Source organism: Oryx dammah, unplaced genomic scaffold, assembly GCF_014754425.2.
Source record: "Oryx dammah isolate SB20612 unplaced genomic scaffold, SCBI_Odam_1.1 HiC_scaffold_11050, whole genome shotgun sequence".
In the NCBI taxonomy this organism is placed as follows: Eukaryota; Metazoa; Chordata; class Mammalia; order Artiodactyla; family Bovidae; genus Oryx; species Oryx dammah.
Window position 1 is genome coordinate 12,031,381 of NW_024080444.1, and position 21,224 is coordinate 12,052,604.

Below are 21,224 nucleotides of genomic sequence, written 5' to 3' on the forward strand. Positions count from 1 at the left end.
GAGCTGGTAACACTGTCTCTCTGAAGAGAGTATACTTTGGACAAGATCAGAATCATAACGGGGGCCCTACTGAGATGCATAAACTCTGGATACCAAACAGTCTCACTAAGGAGTTGTATAGTTGGGTATTTTATCTCATGTTGCCAAAAGAGAAAACTTCTGAATTAGTTTGGCCAGGTAGTGCTAAGCACTTTTATGAGATATTTTCCTCTCAGCGGGGCCGAGGGAGCTGTCCATTCCTTTGTTTTCTGTCACAGACCAGTGAGTCCAATAGCAGAACGCTGCCACGACTCAGGTTCTAGGCAGGACTATGACGTACCTTTAAAGAGCTCTTTGAATACAGCCTTGTGTTCTTTGTAGCCACATTTCACAGGGCAGGATTGGTCCTTAACTATCATATTGAGATAAGACTGTTTCCCATTATAGTAATTTTGAACCAAATTCTACCTTCCCTTTCATCTCAGTCATAAATTTGGGCAGACTGTTCCTAATGGTGCTGTTATGTCAGCCTTATAATCCCCACTGATTAACATGAGAAATCAGCTTACTGTTCCTCCAGTTGTGCTTTTTCATTCTTGGGTATAAACACAGTTTTGAAAACAATAATCTGTGTACAGTCTGAATCAATTGACCAGGTCTTTCCCTTCCCACACTCATCAGAGGGAATGAGATAAAAAGAACAGATAAAGGAAGAAAAAGGCAGGAAATAAAGAGTGACGGCAATGTTTATTTAGACAGAAATGGAACATTGTTCTCTTTTATGAGTTAACAGCACGGTGTGTTAAGAGGCTGGTTACAAACTCACTCCAAAATAAGAATGACCTGCAGTTCACGAACAGCTCTGTCAGCTCTAGTACCTCAAGTTGGAGCAGCCTGCCAAGGGGGTTGAACCATTCAGCCCAAGATAAGTTACTGATTCAGCTGAGTTTACATTCACTTCCTATAAATAACACCAATATTAGCAGTTTAAAATTCACATTTAATCACGGGTCCATTTTATGTTTACATGATCATTTGGTATCATTCTCTTAAAGATTTCAGGCGCAGGTGGTCAATACAGAGCTTTTTTTTTTTTTTTTAAATACTATTCCATGATCTTTGGTACAGTTTCTGGTTTCTTAGCTAGGCTTAACTTGGCTATGCAGTACTGCAGAAACAGGACTATTTTGGATCTTGGTGTAACTACAAGTTTATGTTAAGCATTATTTACAAGATGAGAGCCAAGCACAGACTTTAATACACTGTCTTCACAAATGAGCAGAAGAATGACAGGCAACGGATTTCAATGAGCAGGGGCTGAGATTACTAGACTACTAGTTAGTTAGAACCATCTTCCCTGGAAGAGGAGGCGGGTTTTATTCAATGCAAGAATTCCCTGAACCACTGATACCAATGTCTCATGTCACGGGATTTACTTTGCAAGAATCCAGGGTAGGGACAGTGCTTTTCTGGCCAGTGTGGCTTACTTGATCCATCAAACCTATATTAAAATACAACTTAGCTGGTAGCTTTGTCACTGTTATTTGGGTCTGATGGGTAGAAAAAGGCAAAGTACTGTCATTTTAAGCAGGTATAATTGACCTTGGAGGAATTATAGTTGGATAATATAATTATTATATTAAACACATCCAGCTGGATAAAAACCCACCCAGCCTTATATGAGTGACACCTTTGTGTATAGTCTTATGTAGAGCTGATATGGATTGCCTCCCAGCAGTAGCATCTGGAAGCTCTAAATTAGTGGCTGTGCTACCAGAATATGTCTCTGCTTTGGGGCTGATACACAGACATCAGACAAACAACTAGCATGATTTCTCATTCTAGTAGTGCTTATGAGAGAGGAGTTCTGATTAAGCCCCAAAACAGATCTGGATTGCAATCATAGTTATTATTCAAGTACAAGGAGAGCGCTTTATTTCACATTGAGAGTTCAATTCTGACCTTTGTCTGGCAAGTTATATGAAAATAATAAATATATACATATATATATATGTGTATATATATATATATATATATCTAGCTGTCTACTGAACACTGGGTCAGTAGTTACCAGCGTCCCCATACAGTACATTGAGAAAAAGAAATCTCTCTTCTCCCCAAATCTCACACCCATCTTAAAACTGTTACTGCAGAACTATGCTGGTCTGTTTTCTTTCAAAGTACTTCCTTTGAAATTGGCTGGAGATGGGTTCAAAATGGACAATTTGGCACATTAACTTTGGGGGGGGCTGTTAGGTTCATTATAGTCTATACAAATGTGAGAGGTCAAAGGAAATCCATGGCAATAGAAAGCCTGAGTAAAAATGTGTAGTCAATGACTATATATATATATATATTTAAAAAACCCAAAACACTGGTCTGTGCATGAGAAAACAATTTCTCTTTCACATCTATTACCTAATTAAAACAGTTATGTCTATTCTATGTACTTCCCAATTCTGTCTCTCATAGAGTTTAAAAATTCCACGTAATACAGCTTTCCTTTTAATCAGTTTCCTCTCATCTTACCCCCCAAGTCCCAGAACCTGGTGAGCAAAAGCTGTGAATCCAAATATAGAAAATAATCTGGAGGTCTGTGTATCAAATCAGATGTACAGTTGGCTGTTAGTGTTTTCCTTATTTAATGTCTGAATTTGCTAAGAGATGACTCTCCTGGAGAGGTCCTTCACCACCCCCAGTCTTCTGAAGCCACAGGCCCTAGAACTGTGAGGTCTGGGTGAATGAGATGGTATCGGACTTGTCAACGGCAAAGCCTCCATTGACATAGGACTTCTTGGTGTCTGAGTCCTCGTTGTCGAGTGTTGTGGATTCCAAGGTGAAGGGGTTCACGATGTTGACCTCCGATGAAACATCCATCTGCTCCAACTCCTTCTTGGAGAGCTTCTCCACGATGCCAGTCCCAAAGGCATCTCCAAGGACGTTCACCATGGTCCTGAACCGGTCCCTGGGGAGGACAGAAGGTGAGTCAGACATGAAGCCCGGGTTTCACTTTCCTTCGAGTTGGAGACAGGAAAGGACCTGAGGAATTCAGTTATAAATTCAGCAAACCACAGAGGGTGCTTCTCAGGGCTGGCTAACCAAAGGCCCCTAACTTCGCAGGCCTGAATCAGGGGCTGTCTCTAAAGGCACAGAATGAGCACACAGGCTGCCCCGGGTCCTCGTCAGTCACAACGCCCCTGAATCCAGCATCCATCTCCTAAATTCCCTCCTCTCCTCCCAAAGAAATGTGAGCACAAGCTCCACAGATACTTGTGGGGAGGGTCAGGATTCATTAGCCCTTCACCCTGGTCTCTGTCTTGTGTGCCTTTCTGAGCTTTCTCTTGGCTAAGGTGAGAGAACCTGGATGTTTTGTGGGATGGTGTGTGTGTGTGCGCCAAGCAGGAGTGTGTATGTGTGTGTCCCCAGTGTGCTCCTTTCTTTCCCACACAAGGTCACTCCATGAGGAAGGCAGCAAGGATGCTGCTGAGCACAGGGTCAGAAAACCCAGGCCAGCCTGTGAATAGCTTGCCCCTTTTGGCACCTCAGCTAGTGTTAACTCCCAGAAGGCCTGGCAGGGAGGCCAGCAGCAGGACGAGGAGGAGGTGGAGAAGGTGTCTTGGATGCTGGAGCACGGTTGCTAGGAACTGTCTACATGAATGTTCCTGTGAAAGCTACACCGGCAGGACAGAAAAGGCCAACAGTGCTCCCACATGTCCATTCTGGGTGCCCTCCTACTATTTAGAACATGGACTGAACTAGACCCTGTTGTGGACCAGCTAGTGTCTTTTTGTTCCATAGATCAAGTTGCACCTTTGACTTCTCTGGGTGTCTTGGAAGTGAAGTCACCAGTGTTCCAGGAAGAACCAGGGAGAGGAGTGCAAATCCACCAGTACTACTAGACAAAAGGCCACTTGTCTCAATAGTAGCGTATGTTGGCAAGAAAGGGGCTACTTCAGTTGGGCCTTAAAGAACCAGCAAGCTGTTGAAGGGGCCCCAAAGCAGCCTCCTAAGTGCAGAAGCTTCTGCCTTTGGGGACGTGACTGTACCTTCAAAGCCACATGGAATGTTTCTGCTTCTCTTTCTACAATTTTTAGCTGCTATTTGCAAACTACATGGCACTGTACTGCCCAGTAAGCTCGGCTGGGTCTGAGTGAAGGCTCCATATGGAGCAGGCTCTTCCCCTGATGGCCAGGGGACAGAGCCAGACCCAGATACTGAAAGACCACTGTACAGAGTGGGTATCAAGGTTAAAGCCGGGAACCAGGCTCATTCTAACTTTAACCTTGGGGGTCACAAAAGACATGTTTTTACCCAGATCTTCTCCCACCTTAGGGAGGTGTGTGTGTGAAAGAGAGGGAATGAACTGTTGGCTTAGGCTTGAATGGTCCAACTCATTCTAATCCTAACAATTAAACTTGCTGTTAACTGAGCACATACTGCCAGCCAGACACTGTTCTGGACACACTTCTTACAATAGCTCACTTAGTCCTTACACCAACCCCATGAACTTGACAGAATCCTCCCCATCTCGCAGATAATGCAGCTGGCCCCCAGAGAGGTTAAGGAATTTGCTCAAGGTCAAACAGCCACTGAACCAGGATTCAGGTCCCAATTAACCTTATCCCAAAGCCCTTGCTTGTGTCCTGATGGTGCTGATGATCTTGGGAAGGTGGGCTGATGCTGAACTAGGTGGTTCTGAACCTATGGTGCTGACCTAGGGCTGGGATAGGCTAGGGTGGCCTATGGGGTTTGGAATGGCCGAGGCCTTCCCAGTGTCTTCACCTTATTATTTTATGTTGTTTATCTCATCCCACACCTAGATCCTAACCTTGAGCGTTATCAGGCATAATACGCTAATGAACATCACTGCCTTGATAAAATCACTGCTTGAAGTTATGAGGAGTTAATTTTTAAGCACATTATCAGATGGCCTGGTCAGAGGGAAATTAAAGCAGCAACAGGTGGCTCATTAGGCAATCTGAGGAGAGGCTAATGACAGACTGTAGATTCTGCATGGCTGGGAAGCGTGCCTTCCCATCCGGCAGAGGCAGCACATTTATTCCAACTCACAGGAGCCAGTCAACAGCGATGATGAGGGTGACATCCTCCGCGGGCAGGCCCACAGCACTCAGCACAATCACCATGGTCACCAGGCCGGCCTGGGGCACACCGGCAGCTCCGATGCTGGCGGCGGTGGCAGTGACACTGCAGACAAAACACACCAGCACAAAAGGAGTGAGACGCCCATCTCTCCCCTCCAGGCCCCTGGTCCACAGTGGTTAGTCCCGGAGCCTGTTACTGCTGCGTCCCAAATTGGCCAGTCAGAATCTGTTCTCTGCTGAGCACCAGCTCTGCCTCATTAGAGAGTTGTGGGAGACAGAGGGGACTGTCAGCTTTTTCCAGGGGGAGGTGTGGCTCATCATTCTAATTCGAAGAAGTGGAGAGGAACTGCACAAGTGGCACACAATGAATGAGCTAGAGAGAGATTAAAGAGGAAGGCAAGAGTTTACCAACCGAAGGTTTTAATGGAGGGCTTTATCCACCCATCTATGCATCCTTCCATCCTAAACAAGGGCCAGGTACATCTCCACCTGTTTGCTTCCCCCCTTCATCTGTCTACTCAGCCAAGCAATCATTTATTGAGGATCTAATATGTGGCAGGAATTTGTACTGCTTTGAAGGATGGTAGAGGGATTGGGTTAGGGGTGCGTGGGCAAGGATATTCAGGGTGAAGGCAAAGGAATGAGGCACTAGCCAAGCAGGTTTCAGGTACTTCCTTTACATCAGAAGACTCTTGACCTCTCTGGGAACTGCGCTTTAGAGCACTGAGTTGAGAAATAGCTATGACTCCTGTCCAAGGTACAAGTGCTTATTCTTGACCACTCCTTTCTGCCAGTGGGTGCCCTTTGTGCAAAAGGAGGAGAGATCTGGAGTCCAGAAGAGGATTTTAAATACCTTGTATTTAAAAAAGTCCCTCTCAGGTGGACAAAATGTGGCACTAGGGATATTTCTCTTTGGAATAAGCAGTTTTTCATCAGCAACGTCTTCCAGGTGATTTAAATCTGGTCATTTTGAAGAAAACCAAGTTTGCCCTGCCCTGAAAAGTCCCTGGATTTGAATGAGCTTTGAGGGGACCCACTATATTTTCTAGACACACGTTCTCATCCTTGGGCCAAGGATGCCACTGAGTTGAAAGCTGAAGATGGAAACACTGTCAATTTAAACTAGAAAAATCCTTGATTCTATCCACAAATCCATATTCTGTGGGCTCGAAAAGCCTCAGAATTCTCACCAACCTGATTTACTGCTCATTCATCTGCCTGGTGGTGTGTCACAGATGGTATCTGAGAGCCTGGTCAAACACAGACCAGAGTTCTTTGACAAGTGTGGTTTCCTTCAGTGGCCGTGACCACCAATTTGCAATTAGAGATTTCTGGAGCAGTCCAAATCCCTCTCAAAGTTTTGGGCTTTTGCATAATCCTTTAGATCTGTTTTGACTTAAATAGTCTTCGGAAACGCTAAGTTCATGTCAGTGCTGCTTGAAAACATTTAAACTGAATGCACTGGTGGGTTTTCTTTGTCAGAAGTGATTTGTGCCCCTACCCATTGATCCCTCTTGAAAGCCTCAACACATAATGGTTAACCATATCCCTTCGGCTTGAGGCGGGGCTTGAAACTCAAAATCCGTTTAGTCAAAGAAAACCTTGCCTATTAGCCTTGACCTTGCTGATTAAACTTCAGCCATTTGCCTGGCTTAAGTCTGAAACTTGGAACTGTATATCCTCAGATGGGGGTAAAGATATAAAAACCTACTTGTTCTGCTTGAATATATACTATTTTGACTTTCGAGGGTTTTCAAAGAGGAAGACAAAATAATCACTGGTAGAAAGTTCTTTCCTAAGCACTGAGATCTAGATTTATGTCAGGCCATCTAACTCAGCTCTCCATACAGGACAGGGACTAGGTAGTGAACTAGAGTGAGCACAGGTTTTAGAGGCAGACAGATCCAGCCCTGCTGTTTACTAAGGCAAGTTAGTTCTCTGAATCTCAGTTTCTTGCCTGTAAGATGGGGAGAATATGTCTACTTTGCAGGGCTGCCGGTAAGATTAGATGAGATAAAACATGTAAGATATCAAGTACAGCACCTGGATATAGTAGGTGCTTAAAACTGAGGCCATTTTGCTCCTTCAGCAGCTGTTACAACTACTTCTGCTAGTATTACTACTATTACAAAATTAACTACTGTTACTACTACTGCTACTTTTTTCCTCTAAGCTCTTTCTAGGTCCCAAATCCCCTAATTCTCTTTTGTTGTAAGAAAATTTATCTCATTTCTAATCAGTTGTAACCTTTGGTAAGTGAGTATTATGACAAACCACAAAAGGTCATGTTTTGGGTGGATGGTGCCTATGTTTCTTTGATGTCTAGTCCAAAAGAACCGTAGAAAGAGATAAACTACGGGTCCAAAAATCTTATAGCCATAAATCACATAAGCCACAACTGTGACTTGTAAAATAAAAAGAAAAAAAATAGCACTGGAGACTTCCCTGGTGGTCCAGTGGCTAAGAATCCGCCTGCCAATGCAGGGGACATGGGTTCCATCCCTGGTCGGGGAACTAAGATCCCACATGCTGTGGGGCAACTAAGCCTGTGCCACAACTACTGAGCCCAAGTTCTAGAGCCCTTATGTGGAATGATCCTGCATCCTGCAACTGAGGCAGCCAAAAAAAAATATTTAAAAACAAAACCAAAATGACTTCTTATTTCATTCTCTCCCAGGTAGAGCCAGAGAGGATTTTTAAAGTCAATAATTACTCTGGGCCTCACAGTTGTTGTTATTTGCTTTGGGCCAGTAGTTATCAGCAAGTTTGATTTAAAAATACAACAGAGCAGAGAGAGGGTTTTCATGTGATTATTTAGTCTCTAGGCCCAAAGTTTATTCTTCTAGCAGTGAGGTTAAAAAAAAAGGAAGGGGTTAGAAAGATCTAGGAAACTTACGAGTGAAGCAGAGGGAGGGAATTCACCCCCCACAAATAGCAAATAACCACAAAGAACTGGCACCTCATACAATTGCTCCCTGGAAATGACTTCAGTACAGACTCGGTGCCACAGGCTGAGGTGAGGGAGGTGGGAGAAGGCACTTGGAGAAGTGAAAAAACAACTGCTAGAATTACAGTGGTTGTGGAACTTTCTCAGGCATGATTCAGGGTTTTACTTTTAACATACCCTCCACTATTCAAACTAGAGAACTTCACCCATGCTCCTGGGCTCCAGCCTCCTTAGCCACTAATACTCTTTACAGATCATGAGGCACTGGTGTAGTTTCCTAGCTTATGTGCCAAATGGTCTAGTTTGGACTTGTCTTCAGTTAATTTCAAGCAAACTGCAATAAATATGATTTAGGGTTGGGAAGATCTAAAAATTTACTGCACTAGAACACAGTAAGAACTTACTTTATGCCTAGGATTTATGCCTATGTCAAATGCCTGAAAGGTTCAGATTCAACGGTGTTTAGGCCTAGGGACCCAGGTTAGTCTTAAACTTCCACTCTAAACTAAGGGCTTCCCTGGTGGCTCAGATGCCTGCAGTACAGGAGACTGGGTCCAATCCCTGGGTCAGGAAGATCCCTTGGAGAAGGGAATGGAAACCCACTCCAGTATTCTTGCCTGAAGAATTCCCTGGACAGAGGAGTCTGGTGGGCTATACAGTCCAAGGGTTGCAAAGAGTGGGACATGACTTTCAAACTCAACTAAAGTCTTAGGATTAACTCTAATCCCAGTTCATCACTTCAAAGCAGCACTGTCCAGTAGAATTTTCCACTATGATGGCATCTATTTCCAAAGCGATAGAACATTCATGTCTACTCTGACCAATTTGTGCGTGTGGCTAATGGCTACCATATTGAACAGTGCTGTTCCAGAGAAACATCTCTGGCAAAATTCACTAATGATATTTTCACCATCTACTTGAGCAGGCAATTTCAGGCTTCACTTGACTAGAATTCTCTGCAAGATTTGACTCTATTGACCATTTCATCCTTGAAAATCTCTCTTCTCTGGGTTTCTATGACACCATGGTTTCATGACTCTTCCCTCCTTTATGTTCTCATTCTCCTCTTGGGTTCCCCCCTTTCTGCCTGCCTCTAATATTAGGATTGTCTAGGGCTCACGCCTTAGTTTCTGTTTCTTCTCTACAAACTCTCCCATTCCCAACAATTGCTGAGCACTCAGTATGTAGGTACCATTCTAAGTACTTTATATGCATCATCTGACTTAATAATCACTATTTGCATAAAATATGGGTACTATTATTATCCTTGTTTTACAGGTGAGAAAACAGAAGCTTAGAGAATTCAAGGTCACAGCTAATCTTGGTGAGGCAGAGTCAAACACAGATAACTGACTCACGACCCACATGCTTGATGAGCATTATCAAACTGATGACTCTGACTTCTGTATCTGCAGTCAAGACCACATTTCTCACTGTATATTTCCACCTGGATGTCATAAAGGATTTTCACATTCATTGTATCCAAAAGTATAAGCTCTTAATCTTCCCACCTATACTTCATTCTGGAGAAGGTGATGGCACCCCACTCCAGTACTCTTGCCTGGAAAATCCCATGGATGGAGGAGCCTGGTAGGATGCAGTCCATGGCGCAGTGAAGAGTCAGACACGACTGAGCAACTTCACTTTCACTTTTTACTTTCATGCATTGGAGAAGGAAATGACAACCCACTCCAGTGTTCTTGCCTGGAGAATCCCAGGGATGGGGGAGGCTGGTGGGCTGCCGTCTATGGGGTCACACGAATGAAGCGACGTAGCAGCAGCAGCAGCATACTTCATTCTCTTACACTAGTCCCGGTTCTGATAAGCACCATCCACCAATACTGGGGGTCATCTTAGCCTTCCTCTGTCCCTCACTCTGAATCCAGTAGATGCCTCTTGAATTAATTAGCTCTTCACCCGTGGGTCAGTACCTTAATGTAGGCCTTTTCATACTTTACCTGCAGTAGTCTCCTAACTGGTCTTCCAGCTTATAGTTTCTGCCCCCATCCATGTTCATCCACTAAATTACCAGTTATATTTCTAAAATGCAAATCTTTCTATAATATGAAAGACTGTCTAAGACCCTTCCATGAGCTCCTCACACAAGCCCTTCCATGATATGATCCCTGCTTTCTTCTGTGTTCTCCACACTGTACTCTTTATGCTAGCCACACCAAATAATCTGTATTGTGTAACTAGGACACGGTTATATCAAGACCCCTGTTCAGCCTATTCCTCTTATCCAAAATGCTCTCCACTTCCTCTATCAAATACTTACTCCTCTTCTAAGACTCAGCTAAACTTTCCTCTTTTCCAGGAAGCTTTTCCTCACCTTCCCAGGTGGACCAACCCTTCCTTCTTTGGTGCCCTCTGTGTTCCACATTCAAACCTCTATTACAGACTTTACCATATCACTCAGCACTTATTTGAAATGAAGTGAAGTGAAAGTCTCTCAGTCATGTCTGGCTCTTTGTGACCCCATGGACTATACAGTCCATGGAATTCTCCAGGCCAGAATACTGGAGTGGGTAGCCGTGTCCTTCTCCAGGGGATCTTCCCAAGCCAGGGATAGAACCCTGGTCTCCCACATTGCTGGCAGATTCTTTACCAGCTGAGCGACCAGGGAAGCCCACTTATTTAGATATCTGTATACCCAACTTATCTACCCCTTAAAAGCAGGAACTACCCCTTATTCAACCTTGATTCCTTGATACCTGCTCTGTGCCTAGCACCTTGTGGGTGCACTGGGCCGAGAACACAGAGACTCCCTGGCTCCCCAGACCTGAAGCAGTATTATGTACCAGTCCTGCCACTTGTAATACAGATGCTTAATACTTAATCTTGGGAAGAGATTTTGTAGACCACAAAAATAAGTACAGCTGGACCATCCATGATCTCCCTCCACAGATGAGTTTTACTTGAGAGCAACTCCAGTTACAGAGATGAAAATGAGTGTGACTTCATGCCCCACCTGATAGTGATGATCTGCCCAACGCTCAAGTCCAAATCATTCAACTGCGCAATAAACACGGCCGCCACTGCTTCATAGAGTGCAGTCCCATCCATGTTGATCGTAGCACCAACGGGTAATACAAATCTAGTGATCCTCTTGTCCACCCGGTTCTTCTCTTCAGCGCAGCGGAAAGTGACAGGCAGTGTTGCTGAACTGTGTGATAAAAAGAGAAAAGATATGATGGCCTAGGAATGCTGGTCCTCAATCCCTGCCTGAAGTGATACCTCAGTTCTAGAAACTAAATTGAGAGCTCAAAGCACGATGGCACTTTTGGTAGGACCAGGAATCAGAAGTCGCTGTGCTTGTCACTGTTCCCAGCTATGACACAACCCCCTCCTGGGTTGCAGGCCCTGCCAAGAGGGCAAGAAATATCCAGTAGGGTGAAGAAATGTGTAAGGTCAGAAACTGAGGAGATCATTCTCAAAGGCAGCTACAAAACCCCCCAACTTCATCAAGTGAGGTGAGAATTGATAAGGCTTGGCTCACAGACTTCTTCCAGAAACCCCTCTTCTTAAAAAAAAAATTTTTTTTAATATTTGTTTATTCATTTGGCTGTGTGGGGTCTTTTTGACAGGCAGGATCTTCAATCTTCACTGCAACATGCTAGGTCTCTTAGTTGCAGCATGTGGGATCCAGTTCTCTGACCAGGAATTGAACCTGGGCCCTGGGCATTGGGAGCACGGAGTCTTAAACAATGGATCACCAGGGAAGTGGTGGTCCACCAGACACCCTCTTCTGTTTACCTGGAGGAGATCATGAGAGCTGTCAGAAGAGCCTGGGCCATTCCCATGGCGAACTGGAAAGGGTTCTTTCGTACAATTATGAAATATATCAGTGGGAGAATTACAATGGAGTGGATTGCAAGCCTGTAAATGGGAGAGAGAAACAGGTTCACAGATGATATTATCTCTTCATTTCTTTTTTTCCAAATAGCATTTTTACTCATGATATCATTCAACTTTCATTATGGTCCAATGAGAAAGAGGACAGGAATATATGTTTCCATTGAACACATGGGGAAGAGGAGACTCAGCAAATCAAATATCTTGTCAAAGTTGGTGGCTAAGCCAGTAGCTGAGTCCACATCTCAGAGCTCACAGAATAGTTATGTCATGCTGCCAAGCCCTGTACCTGCTTTTCCTGCTGTGCATGCTAACATGCTTTCACTTCCTTCTGCTATTGAATTCTTACTCCTCCTCTAAGACTCAGTGAAATCTCCCCCTCCTCCTGGAAGCCTTCCCTCACCTTCCCAGGTCCAGCTGACCTTCCCCTCCTTGGTGACTCTGTGGTCAATAGTATCATAGCCCTTAACACAGTCCTGAACCTGGACCACGCCACTATCCAGCTGGACAGCACCACCATCTAAGAGGGGAGTCAGGGTTTGTAAGGGGGAAGTTATCCCTGCTCTCCTACAGTCATCTTTCATGACTGACCCTCTTTTCTTTGTCATTCCTACATTCCAAACTATTCCTCGTCTCACAAACCAAAGGGCTTAAAAAATTAAACTGATTCAGCAGATGCCAGTAAATGGCAACTCAGAGTTTACAGATCAGTTATGTGAAGCTGAAAATAAGAAGAAGTGGTCATTGAAAAAAATAGATCCTGGAGGTCAAGAAAGGGATCTTACAGACAGCCTATGGCTTAGAACTATGAGAAACTGACTTTTAGTTTTCTGTTAGGAACCTAGATAGGTTGATGGGGCAGAAACCAGGAGAACCCTCTCATTAAATAGCTCAGCATAATAAATCTTAGCCATACCATGGCCTGGACACAGCCCCTGGCCTCCAGTAAGGTGGATGGTCCCACCTCCATTACTACCGGGGCCCTGGAATTTGATTCTGGCCTTGTCTCCATTGACCAGCATGACTCTGCTTTTAGTAAAAACAGACTAAGAACCAAATCCTATGCAGTAGATATTCCCCAGTGCAACTGAGTTCCAGCAGGTGAGCTGATTCCTCCAGTTGAGTGGGGGAATTGACCTGTGTGAGTCAAACTGATGATGGTTAGTCATTCCCCTGGTCCATATTTCTTAGCATATGTGCCATATCCTGCCCCTGGACCGACATCTGGGGGCACCATTCATAACCTATCCCACTGCATCTCCCCTCAAGGAACCTGTGAATGTGCTACAGGAAATATGCACACAGCTGTCTCCTGCTTTGCACAGTTCCTACCAACCTGAAGATTCTCCAGCACCCTCTCTTATGATATAGGGTGTGACAGTGCTTACCCAACAGGGTTGGAACCAACCACCCATCCCACTCCTGCTTGCTCCAGTCCAACTTAATTTAGGCCCTGCCTAATTTCTTTCAGGCTCAGGGTACATGGGGACTGTTCTTACTTGTTTGGTTGGTTTACATCCTTGAAGAAGGGAAGGCCAGGAGAGGGCCAAGAGAGGCTACCAGTGGGTTTTTCTCTTAAGAAATTATTTTAACACAGCTAATAAAGGCAGTGGCAAAGCATGGTCCAGGCTGTTCTGCCAAGATCTGGAAACTAGCACAGTGTGATCCACCTCCAGTTCAGCTGTTAAAGGGCAGCCCTTCTCTCCCCTGCTCTCTTATCTCTGAACCTCATCTTTTCCTGCCCAAGGGAGAGAAGCCAGTTTCACCAACTGAAACGTGGCCTCTCAACAGCAACTCATTGGCTCAAATGACGTTCCATTGTCTTTCCTTGAGTCTGACATACCCACTCAGGACGGTGGCCATGTAAAGGCCCAGTTTGCGGAATATTTCCCAGTCTTCAACTTCTATGATCTTCCCGGCAATCAGGAACAAAATACCAATCGGCATGTAGCTAGAAAGTAAGCACAAGAAAAGACATACTTCTGTCATCAAATATTTTCTCAGGGTGGAAATGCTGGGAAAGAAACAAGCCAGGGCATATACCTCGGCTTGGGGTGTGCCCTTCACTGGGAGGGGCACAGGGTATACACAGTGAGGCTAAGGTCTCAGTTTCAGCCCAGCTGGACTACATTGGCTACAGGTTTCAGCACCCCTGTGCACCTTAAACTCTACCCACCTATGCCACCATAAGGGGCACTCTGGTCCCTAGCCCATGCCTTGCTCCTGTGCACATACACCCTGCTGACTCATGTCCGCAGGTCTCTCTCTAGCTTGGCTCTCCAATCATGGCCTCTAGGCTCTTTCTAGACACAGTCATCTTGTTTCCCAGGTAGTGGTATCAGCAACAGAACTAGTTATGTAATAGCTCTGTTGTGATAGCTCTGTTTGTGGAGCTCTCATTACATGCTTTGCATTGGGTTAGGTATTTCACATGCATCATTCACTTAATGTACTTCTCCCGACTCTAGGGGTAGACTATTTATCCTTTCTAACAGATGGTGAAGCTGACGTTCAGCAGCATTAGCTGAAATAACTAAACCCTTTACTGTCACTGGCAAGGTCTATACTCTGAAGCAACTTGCTGTGAGATAAGTGGGACGGAGGTCTCCCAGGCAAGGTGGACTTTTCAGCATCTGCAGGCACGGGGCAGACGCTCAGGAGGCGCAGCCGCTATGCTCACCTGTGGCAGCTGTCATCTGGATGCATTAGGGCCCGTGTGCACCTGCTGTATCCCTTCTGCATGGGGCCTGATAAGGAAAGCAACCTGTGTTCTGGAAAACTCCTTCAAATCACTCCTTTAAGAGTTCTTTCTTACATAAATGGTGCTTGGTTGCAACGTGATCAAAGACCTTGGTAGAAAAGACAATGGCTGATCTCTAGACTTTCATTAGTGAACTGAGTCCTAAGTAATACATGGAATTGTTTAATACTCTAGTGTCTTGCCCTCTCTAGGGTGAGGTGAGTTGAGAAACATAAACCTTTTCCTTCTAGTTTTGAAGGGTCAGCCATCGGGGGAAGCAAGATGGCATTAACCGGTGTCTGCTCACCACATAATGATCTGAACGATTTTCATGGTTGCGTCACTCAGAGCATTGAAGAAATCCACCAGAATCTGTCCCCTTTCTCCCATTTTTCCAATGACAATTCCAAAGACGAGGCAAAAGACGATCAAGCCCAGGACATTTATGCCGTCTGAATACATGCCTACGACTTTGTATTCCTTTGTTTTGTTCTGTGGATCAAAACCAAGAAAATAATATTGATGCGTGATTATAATCTTGTTAGAATGCATAGGCCCTGAAACAGGAAGATATGATAGCCAAACAAACTAGTGACCTAGCAACAACTTAGGATCAACAAGTTTAGGTGCCAAAAAGAAAAAAAAAAAAAACCCACCTACGAATGTATCAAATTTTACTGCCCCCACCTCTGGCATTGAAGTTTGAAGTGTTTTCTTTTTTCCCCTCTCTTTCAGTGAATCCATACTTGAATATTTCTTTTGAAGATTTCTTATTCTGGGGTGTTTTAAATTTTTAATAACTTTAGGCACTTTTCAGAGTTATTTTAACTAGTAGTTACATTAGGAGTCTGCATAAAAAGATACAAATTAATAATGCAGGAAGCTCAAAATATTTACCAGTGCAGACATTTTTAGGACACTTTACTATCTATTTTATCCTGATAATGAACACAGGAACATTTTTTACTACCTCTAACCTTAGATAACCAATAGGATTTTATTTTAGATAAAAATTAACCAGATATCTACTACTATGAACCATTTCTTCATTTTATCCCGGGTAAGAATAGCATGGGGACTTCCCAGGTGGCTCAGTGGTAAAGAATCCACCTGCCAATATAGGAGATGAGGGTACAATTCCTGGGTCGGAAAGATGCCCTGGAAGAGGAAAGGGCAACCCACTCCAGTATTCTTGCCTGGAGAAATCTCATGGACAGAGGAGCCTCTGTGGGCTGCAGTCCATGGGGTCACAAAGAGTTGGACACAGCTGAGCACATACACACACACACACACACACACACACGAGTAGCACGAGACATACCAAGAGATAATTCAATCCTAGTTGTGCAGCATGAGCTTAACAGAGATTTCACAGGAAGATAACATATTCTGAGTGGTGCAAACCAGGTTTATAAGGAATTATATGGATGAGCCACTGGGGTACCAATTATTTCTTACTTATGATCTGACGTGATCAGACGCATATTTACGCTGTAGCCCGTGCAGTGAGTTAACTGCACGGGCTACAGTGTAAGGTCTTAAAATGCAGCTGGATAGACAAGACTAACTGTGAGAAACATGAGCCAATGATAGCAAGATGGTGTGTAACTAACGGCACAGCCAAGCTATGAGTTACAGGCATCATGTGGAGACTGGAGACATGAATATGGGCTCTGAAGACAGTGAAGGACAGGCCCGAGGAGCAGGCAGCCAGGAGATAAGCAGAGATCTAGAAAGCAGACTCCAGAAAAATGGCAAGGAAAGGCAGACATCATCACACACCAGGTCTCTGAACTCTACTCATCCTTTACAGCTGCCACACTACTTTAGACCTCTCTATTCTACGAAGGAGTATTCTATTCTTTCCAACTGTGATATTCATCACTCTTCACACGAGAGCATATATCACATGTGCCTTTTCTCTGTCATAATCTCAGTGCCCATCAGAGCTTGGCCCATGGAGAGTGCTCAGAAAAATCTCTGTGGAACCATATCAAGAAGCAAGAGTAGGAGTTTATTGAGGAGTTGGATCTGGATAGAATAGATTGGGCTCACCAAGAAGTAAGCTGGGAAACCAGGGACGAGCCAGGTTATGGAGTGCTTTCTGTAGGAAAAAAGAGGGAGCTAACTGTGGCCTATTTAATGTGAACTCTTAAATCTACTGCATTTTTTTTTCCCTTAAATTTTTCCTTCCTGAGTGAAGGCAGAGTACACTCAGGAGAAATCTGCTACACTACTACAAATGTACTACTTCAGGCCAACCTGATCTAAGCTCCAACTGGAGGAAGAAATGGCACCCCACTCCAGGTTTCTTGCCTGGAGAATCCCATGGACAGAGGAGCCTGGCAGGCTACAGCCCATGGGGTCACAAGAGTTGGACACAACCTATTGACTAAACCACCAGAATCTTGAACAATGAAATCCTAAAAGTTCTGAGAGTCAACTGATTCCATTGATAACTTTATGGCAAACTCCTGGTGGCAAAACCTATCCTGAACTGAGATGAGGCTGCTGCAGCTGCTAAGTCGCTTCAGTCATGTCCGACTCTATGCGACGCTTTAAACGGCAGCCCACCAGGCTCCCCTACCCCTGGGATTCTCCAGGCAAGAACACTGGAGTGGGTTGCCATTTCCTCCTCCAGTGCATGAAAGTGAAAAGTGAAAGTGAAGTTGCTCAGTCAGTCGTGTCTGACTCGTAGTGATCCCATGGACTGCAGCCTACCATGCTCCTCCGTCCATGGGATTTTCCATTCAAGAGTACTGGAGTGGGGTGCCACTGCCTTCTCTGGAGATGAGGCTACATATAGCCTATTTTTCTTACTTTGTAGCCAATTTGTAAGTTAGTTGCATTTCACTTAAAAGATGTTGTGTAATATATAGTACACACACCACCTGGCCCTTCTAAAGTGAAAAACTCTGGACTCAGAATCACATTTGGGCAGAGAGTTTTAAATAAGGAACTGCAGGCCTGCATTCCATGTTTATGTGGTCTTGCAAATCTAATGATGTTCCCAGAGATGCCCAACTCAACTCTGGGTGGCAGAGACAGAAGTGACAGGACTCATTCTTTTCTCTGTGTGGTTCAGTTGCTCTTCATTATTCTCAGAAGTTATACTCTATACAGTGGCCGCCAACACTGACTTAGGGAATATTGAGTCAATGTTCCTAAGGGGAAACAGAGGATTAGGTTCCTAGGAATCAACAGTCACATCACTTTGGTCAAATAATCAATATGAAACCTTGTTTTCTCTGTGTTTTAGTTCAAAGACACCTTATTTAATATATATTGTTTAATCATTAACGTTGAACTCACTTTAACTCATGCCTGAATGAGACTTCTCTAACACGTGTATTTTTTCATATGGAACATCAGCCTTCTTGCGTTTGGGAACACTAACTAGCCAGCAGTGCAGCATGATGCTTGGGAGACATTGCAAACAGTGCAATTACCAAGCTAATGCACCAAACTGAGAAAACTGTGGCAAAGATACACCGCACAAAGGACACATATTTACCATTTAAGAGCTGAACCAGGGAGGGGCTGGGCATACACATATAGCTGATGCACTTTGTTGTACAGTAGAAACCAACACAATGTTGTAAAGCAATTATACTCCAATAAAAAAGGAAAAAAAACAAATTGCTGAACCAAGAGGGCAGAACACAGCCTTGTTCAACCTCAGCTGGGACATGTGCATGGGCAAGTTACATTTTTCACCACTCCTAGTGTGTCTGTGAATGACTGCACCGTACTAATTTTCGGGGTTACAAATGCATTTGAGTACATAGGCAAATTCACAAATGTGGGATCTGAGAACAATGAGGATCTACTTATTTCCATCTCCTGCTCACTCATGACTTGGCCCCTGCCTACCAGGGAAGGGAGCAAACAAAAGAATGTAAGTGGTACCTTGGAAATAGCAGTTGTCATGATGACTGTGACAGACGCTTCAGTGCTGTTTGTCCCTGGCTCCTCAGAAAGCTTCACTTCTTCACGTGTGGTTTTATACTGCATGTTGGAGAGGGGAAAGGTCAAAGAAATAAACAAAAAAAGAATTTTTAAGCTCCTAAGGTTAAACCATAGGAATGTTACTTTGGCCAGATAAGTGTCACTGAAATTTTCTACCTCTGAGGCCTCTATCGGCGTTGGTTTTGGATGGTACTACCCCTCAGGCTTTGGAAGCAAAACTGGGATTGAGAAATCCAACCCCCTCACCACCACAGTTACCATTCAATGGTGTCTAATGTTCTCTCACTTCTGTAGTAAGGGACCAATTAATGGAGCAACAATGTAGAAGAAAGCATAGGTTTTATCTTTAGGTGCTTTAATAGATTCTACAGGAATCCTGTCAATCATTTTTGTTTCTATCTATTTATTCATTTATTATTTTTAACCTGGGGAAAAAAACACCTCATCACTTTAAATGTAGTCACCATGACTTTAATAAACATCAAGAACTATATGGTTGTTCCAAAGTCAATAGACCCTTTAGGGCTATTACGTGAGTGAGATTTCTGTTGAATTCCCTTCCTTCACCTGTTTGATTCTGCTGAACTTCAGCAGAGAGGTTTAAGAAAGAGCTAGTATATCATCACACTGGGCATAAATGTTACTCCTACAAGGCTCTGCCAACACCAAGAACCTTACAAGTGACCACTGTGGCTGAACCGCAAATGCACCCCCTAAATAGAGGTGGTTCTGTGCCTTTTGGAGGTTGGCAGGGAGCAATTTAATTGCCATTTTTGTTGATCTACATAGAGATCTCTGTTTGTGTAATTTATGTAAATGAATTCAGCAGCTTGTGATAGACTCAGCTGTCTTAAAGTACATAGATAAACAACAGAAGAAGGCTTAAAGGAAATGAAGTGAAGAGATTGTGAAACTTCCCTAAAGGAAAAAAAGTGGCTTTGTTAACATTGCTCTGTAGAGTGCCAGCAGTGGGCATGTAGGGATGAAAGAAAGGACCAGATACCAGGAACACTAACCACCCACACGGGTCACATACTGATTTCCCAACATGGGGGTGGAGGTTACCTTTTCCAATTGCATTATATCTGCAGATAGTCTGAGCTTCACAAATATAAAGTGGTTCTCCGAAACTAGGTACTAGAAGCCAGATTTGAAAACACTCATTTGACAGGTTCCTGACTTGCTCCAGTTGAAACCTTTTGGGTAAAAAATGAAGTCTAAGGGAAAAGGGAGCAGTGTAAGCTACAACAGGCATGCTGCTATGGCTGGAAAGACTGGGGTTGACAGGTCACCTGAAATTTCTCCATTCACAGGTATTAATACATTGCCCATTTTTGATGAGCGAATTCCATTTCTTAGGTCATAGCAGAAAAAAAATCTTAATGGGTAAGGAGGAAGAGCAGAACAGCTTGAGGGCAAAAATCATTATTCTTACCTGCTGAAAACAGGCTTGGACAAGGTTCTCAGGGAACATATTCCTGTTGGACACATGAAAAGCAGTATCACATTAAGATAAAAGTGGTTTTTGTTTGTTTGTTTTTGTTGTACCTAATACATTGATGGAAATGAGTATGCTATAGAATTAGTACTCTGGTTTTGGTCTCATCTTTGCATAATGCTTCCTTGTATTAAGATTTCTTTTTCCCTGCTGCTGCTAAGTCACTTCAGGCGTGTCCGACTCTGTGACCCCATAGACGTCAGCCCACCAGGCTCCCCCACCCCTAGGATTCTCCAGGCAAGAACACTGGATTGGGTTGCCATTTCCTTCTCCAGTGCGTGAAAGTGAAAAGTGGAAAGTGAAGTCGCTCAGTCATGTCTGACTCTTTACAACCCCATGGACCACAGCCTACCAGGCTCCTCCATTCATGGGGTTTTCCAGGCAAAAGTACTGGATTCATTTTCTCTACTGAGCTTCAATTAGGGGATAGAAAGCTCTCCTAACTAACCATCACACTTAATTGATTCATTCAGTAGCCAACATGGTTGCTGTCCTCGGTGAAATATGTACTAGCAGGTGGACAAACACAGTTAAGAGACTTCTTTAATATTTTGCACATTTCTGTTTTCATCAATGAGAGTCAACTGCACTTATTCCCAAATTCTTTATACCAGTTTCAAATATCATTGTCATTATTGAATGAAATATTATGTAAATAAATTCAATATGAGTGTGAAAAGGAAGGAGCAGTTTCCATAAAAACTAAGCTGGAATGCCTGGAAATTCGTTCAAGGCAAGTGAGTAAAATTTCTGTTGTTGCGTTAGGTAAGGGAAGACAATTGAAATAAAAAGAACAGCCGGAAGAACTCAGCTTTCAGCTTTCCTTGCAATTTCTAAGGGTTTTGTTGCTCTACTTCATGAAAACTGAGCCTGGAAATTGTAGATGATGCATTTATAAAGGCAGCCTAGGCAACAGAAATATGAAATTACAATCAACTGACACAAAGAAATGACCTTGGCCCAACATCAAAAAAAAAAAAAAAGGCAAATAAATGCATTTACGTTTTAAGCATAAACAAAATATGTAGTGTATATTTATGACTCTCTACTTCAACTGCTGTTTTTTAAAATTGACTAATCGGTAGCCCTGATTGTTTCAGATAAGAGGGTTTCTCCTGTACAGTTAAAATTTCA

The 21,224-nt window shown here is 43.7% G+C and overlaps 1 protein-coding gene across 1 annotated transcript in view; it reads right to left on the reverse strand.

Moving 5' to 3' along the window:
- Positions 1–707: 707 nt before the first annotated feature.
- Positions 708–21,224, reverse strand: part of LOC120860239 (excitatory amino acid transporter 3) — a 75,308-nt gene continuing 54,791 nt past the window's right edge. The window contains exons 5-12 of the mRNA XM_040236029.1: positions 20,028–20,070; positions 18,533–18,631; positions 14,931–15,115; positions 13,727–13,834; positions 11,785–11,907; positions 11,000–11,194; positions 5,050–5,184; positions 708–2,944 (exon numbers count right to left, since the gene is read on the reverse strand). Coding sequence (XP_040091963.1) covers positions 2,698–2,944; positions 5,050–5,184; positions 11,000–11,194; positions 11,785–11,907; positions 13,727–13,834; positions 14,931–15,115; positions 18,533–18,631; positions 20,028–20,070 — 1,135 coding nt within the window. The 3' untranslated portion in view covers positions 708–2,697. The remainder of the gene's footprint in view (positions 2,945–5,049; positions 5,185–10,999; positions 11,195–11,784; positions 11,908–13,726; positions 13,835–14,930; positions 15,116–18,532; positions 18,632–20,027; positions 20,071–21,224) is intronic.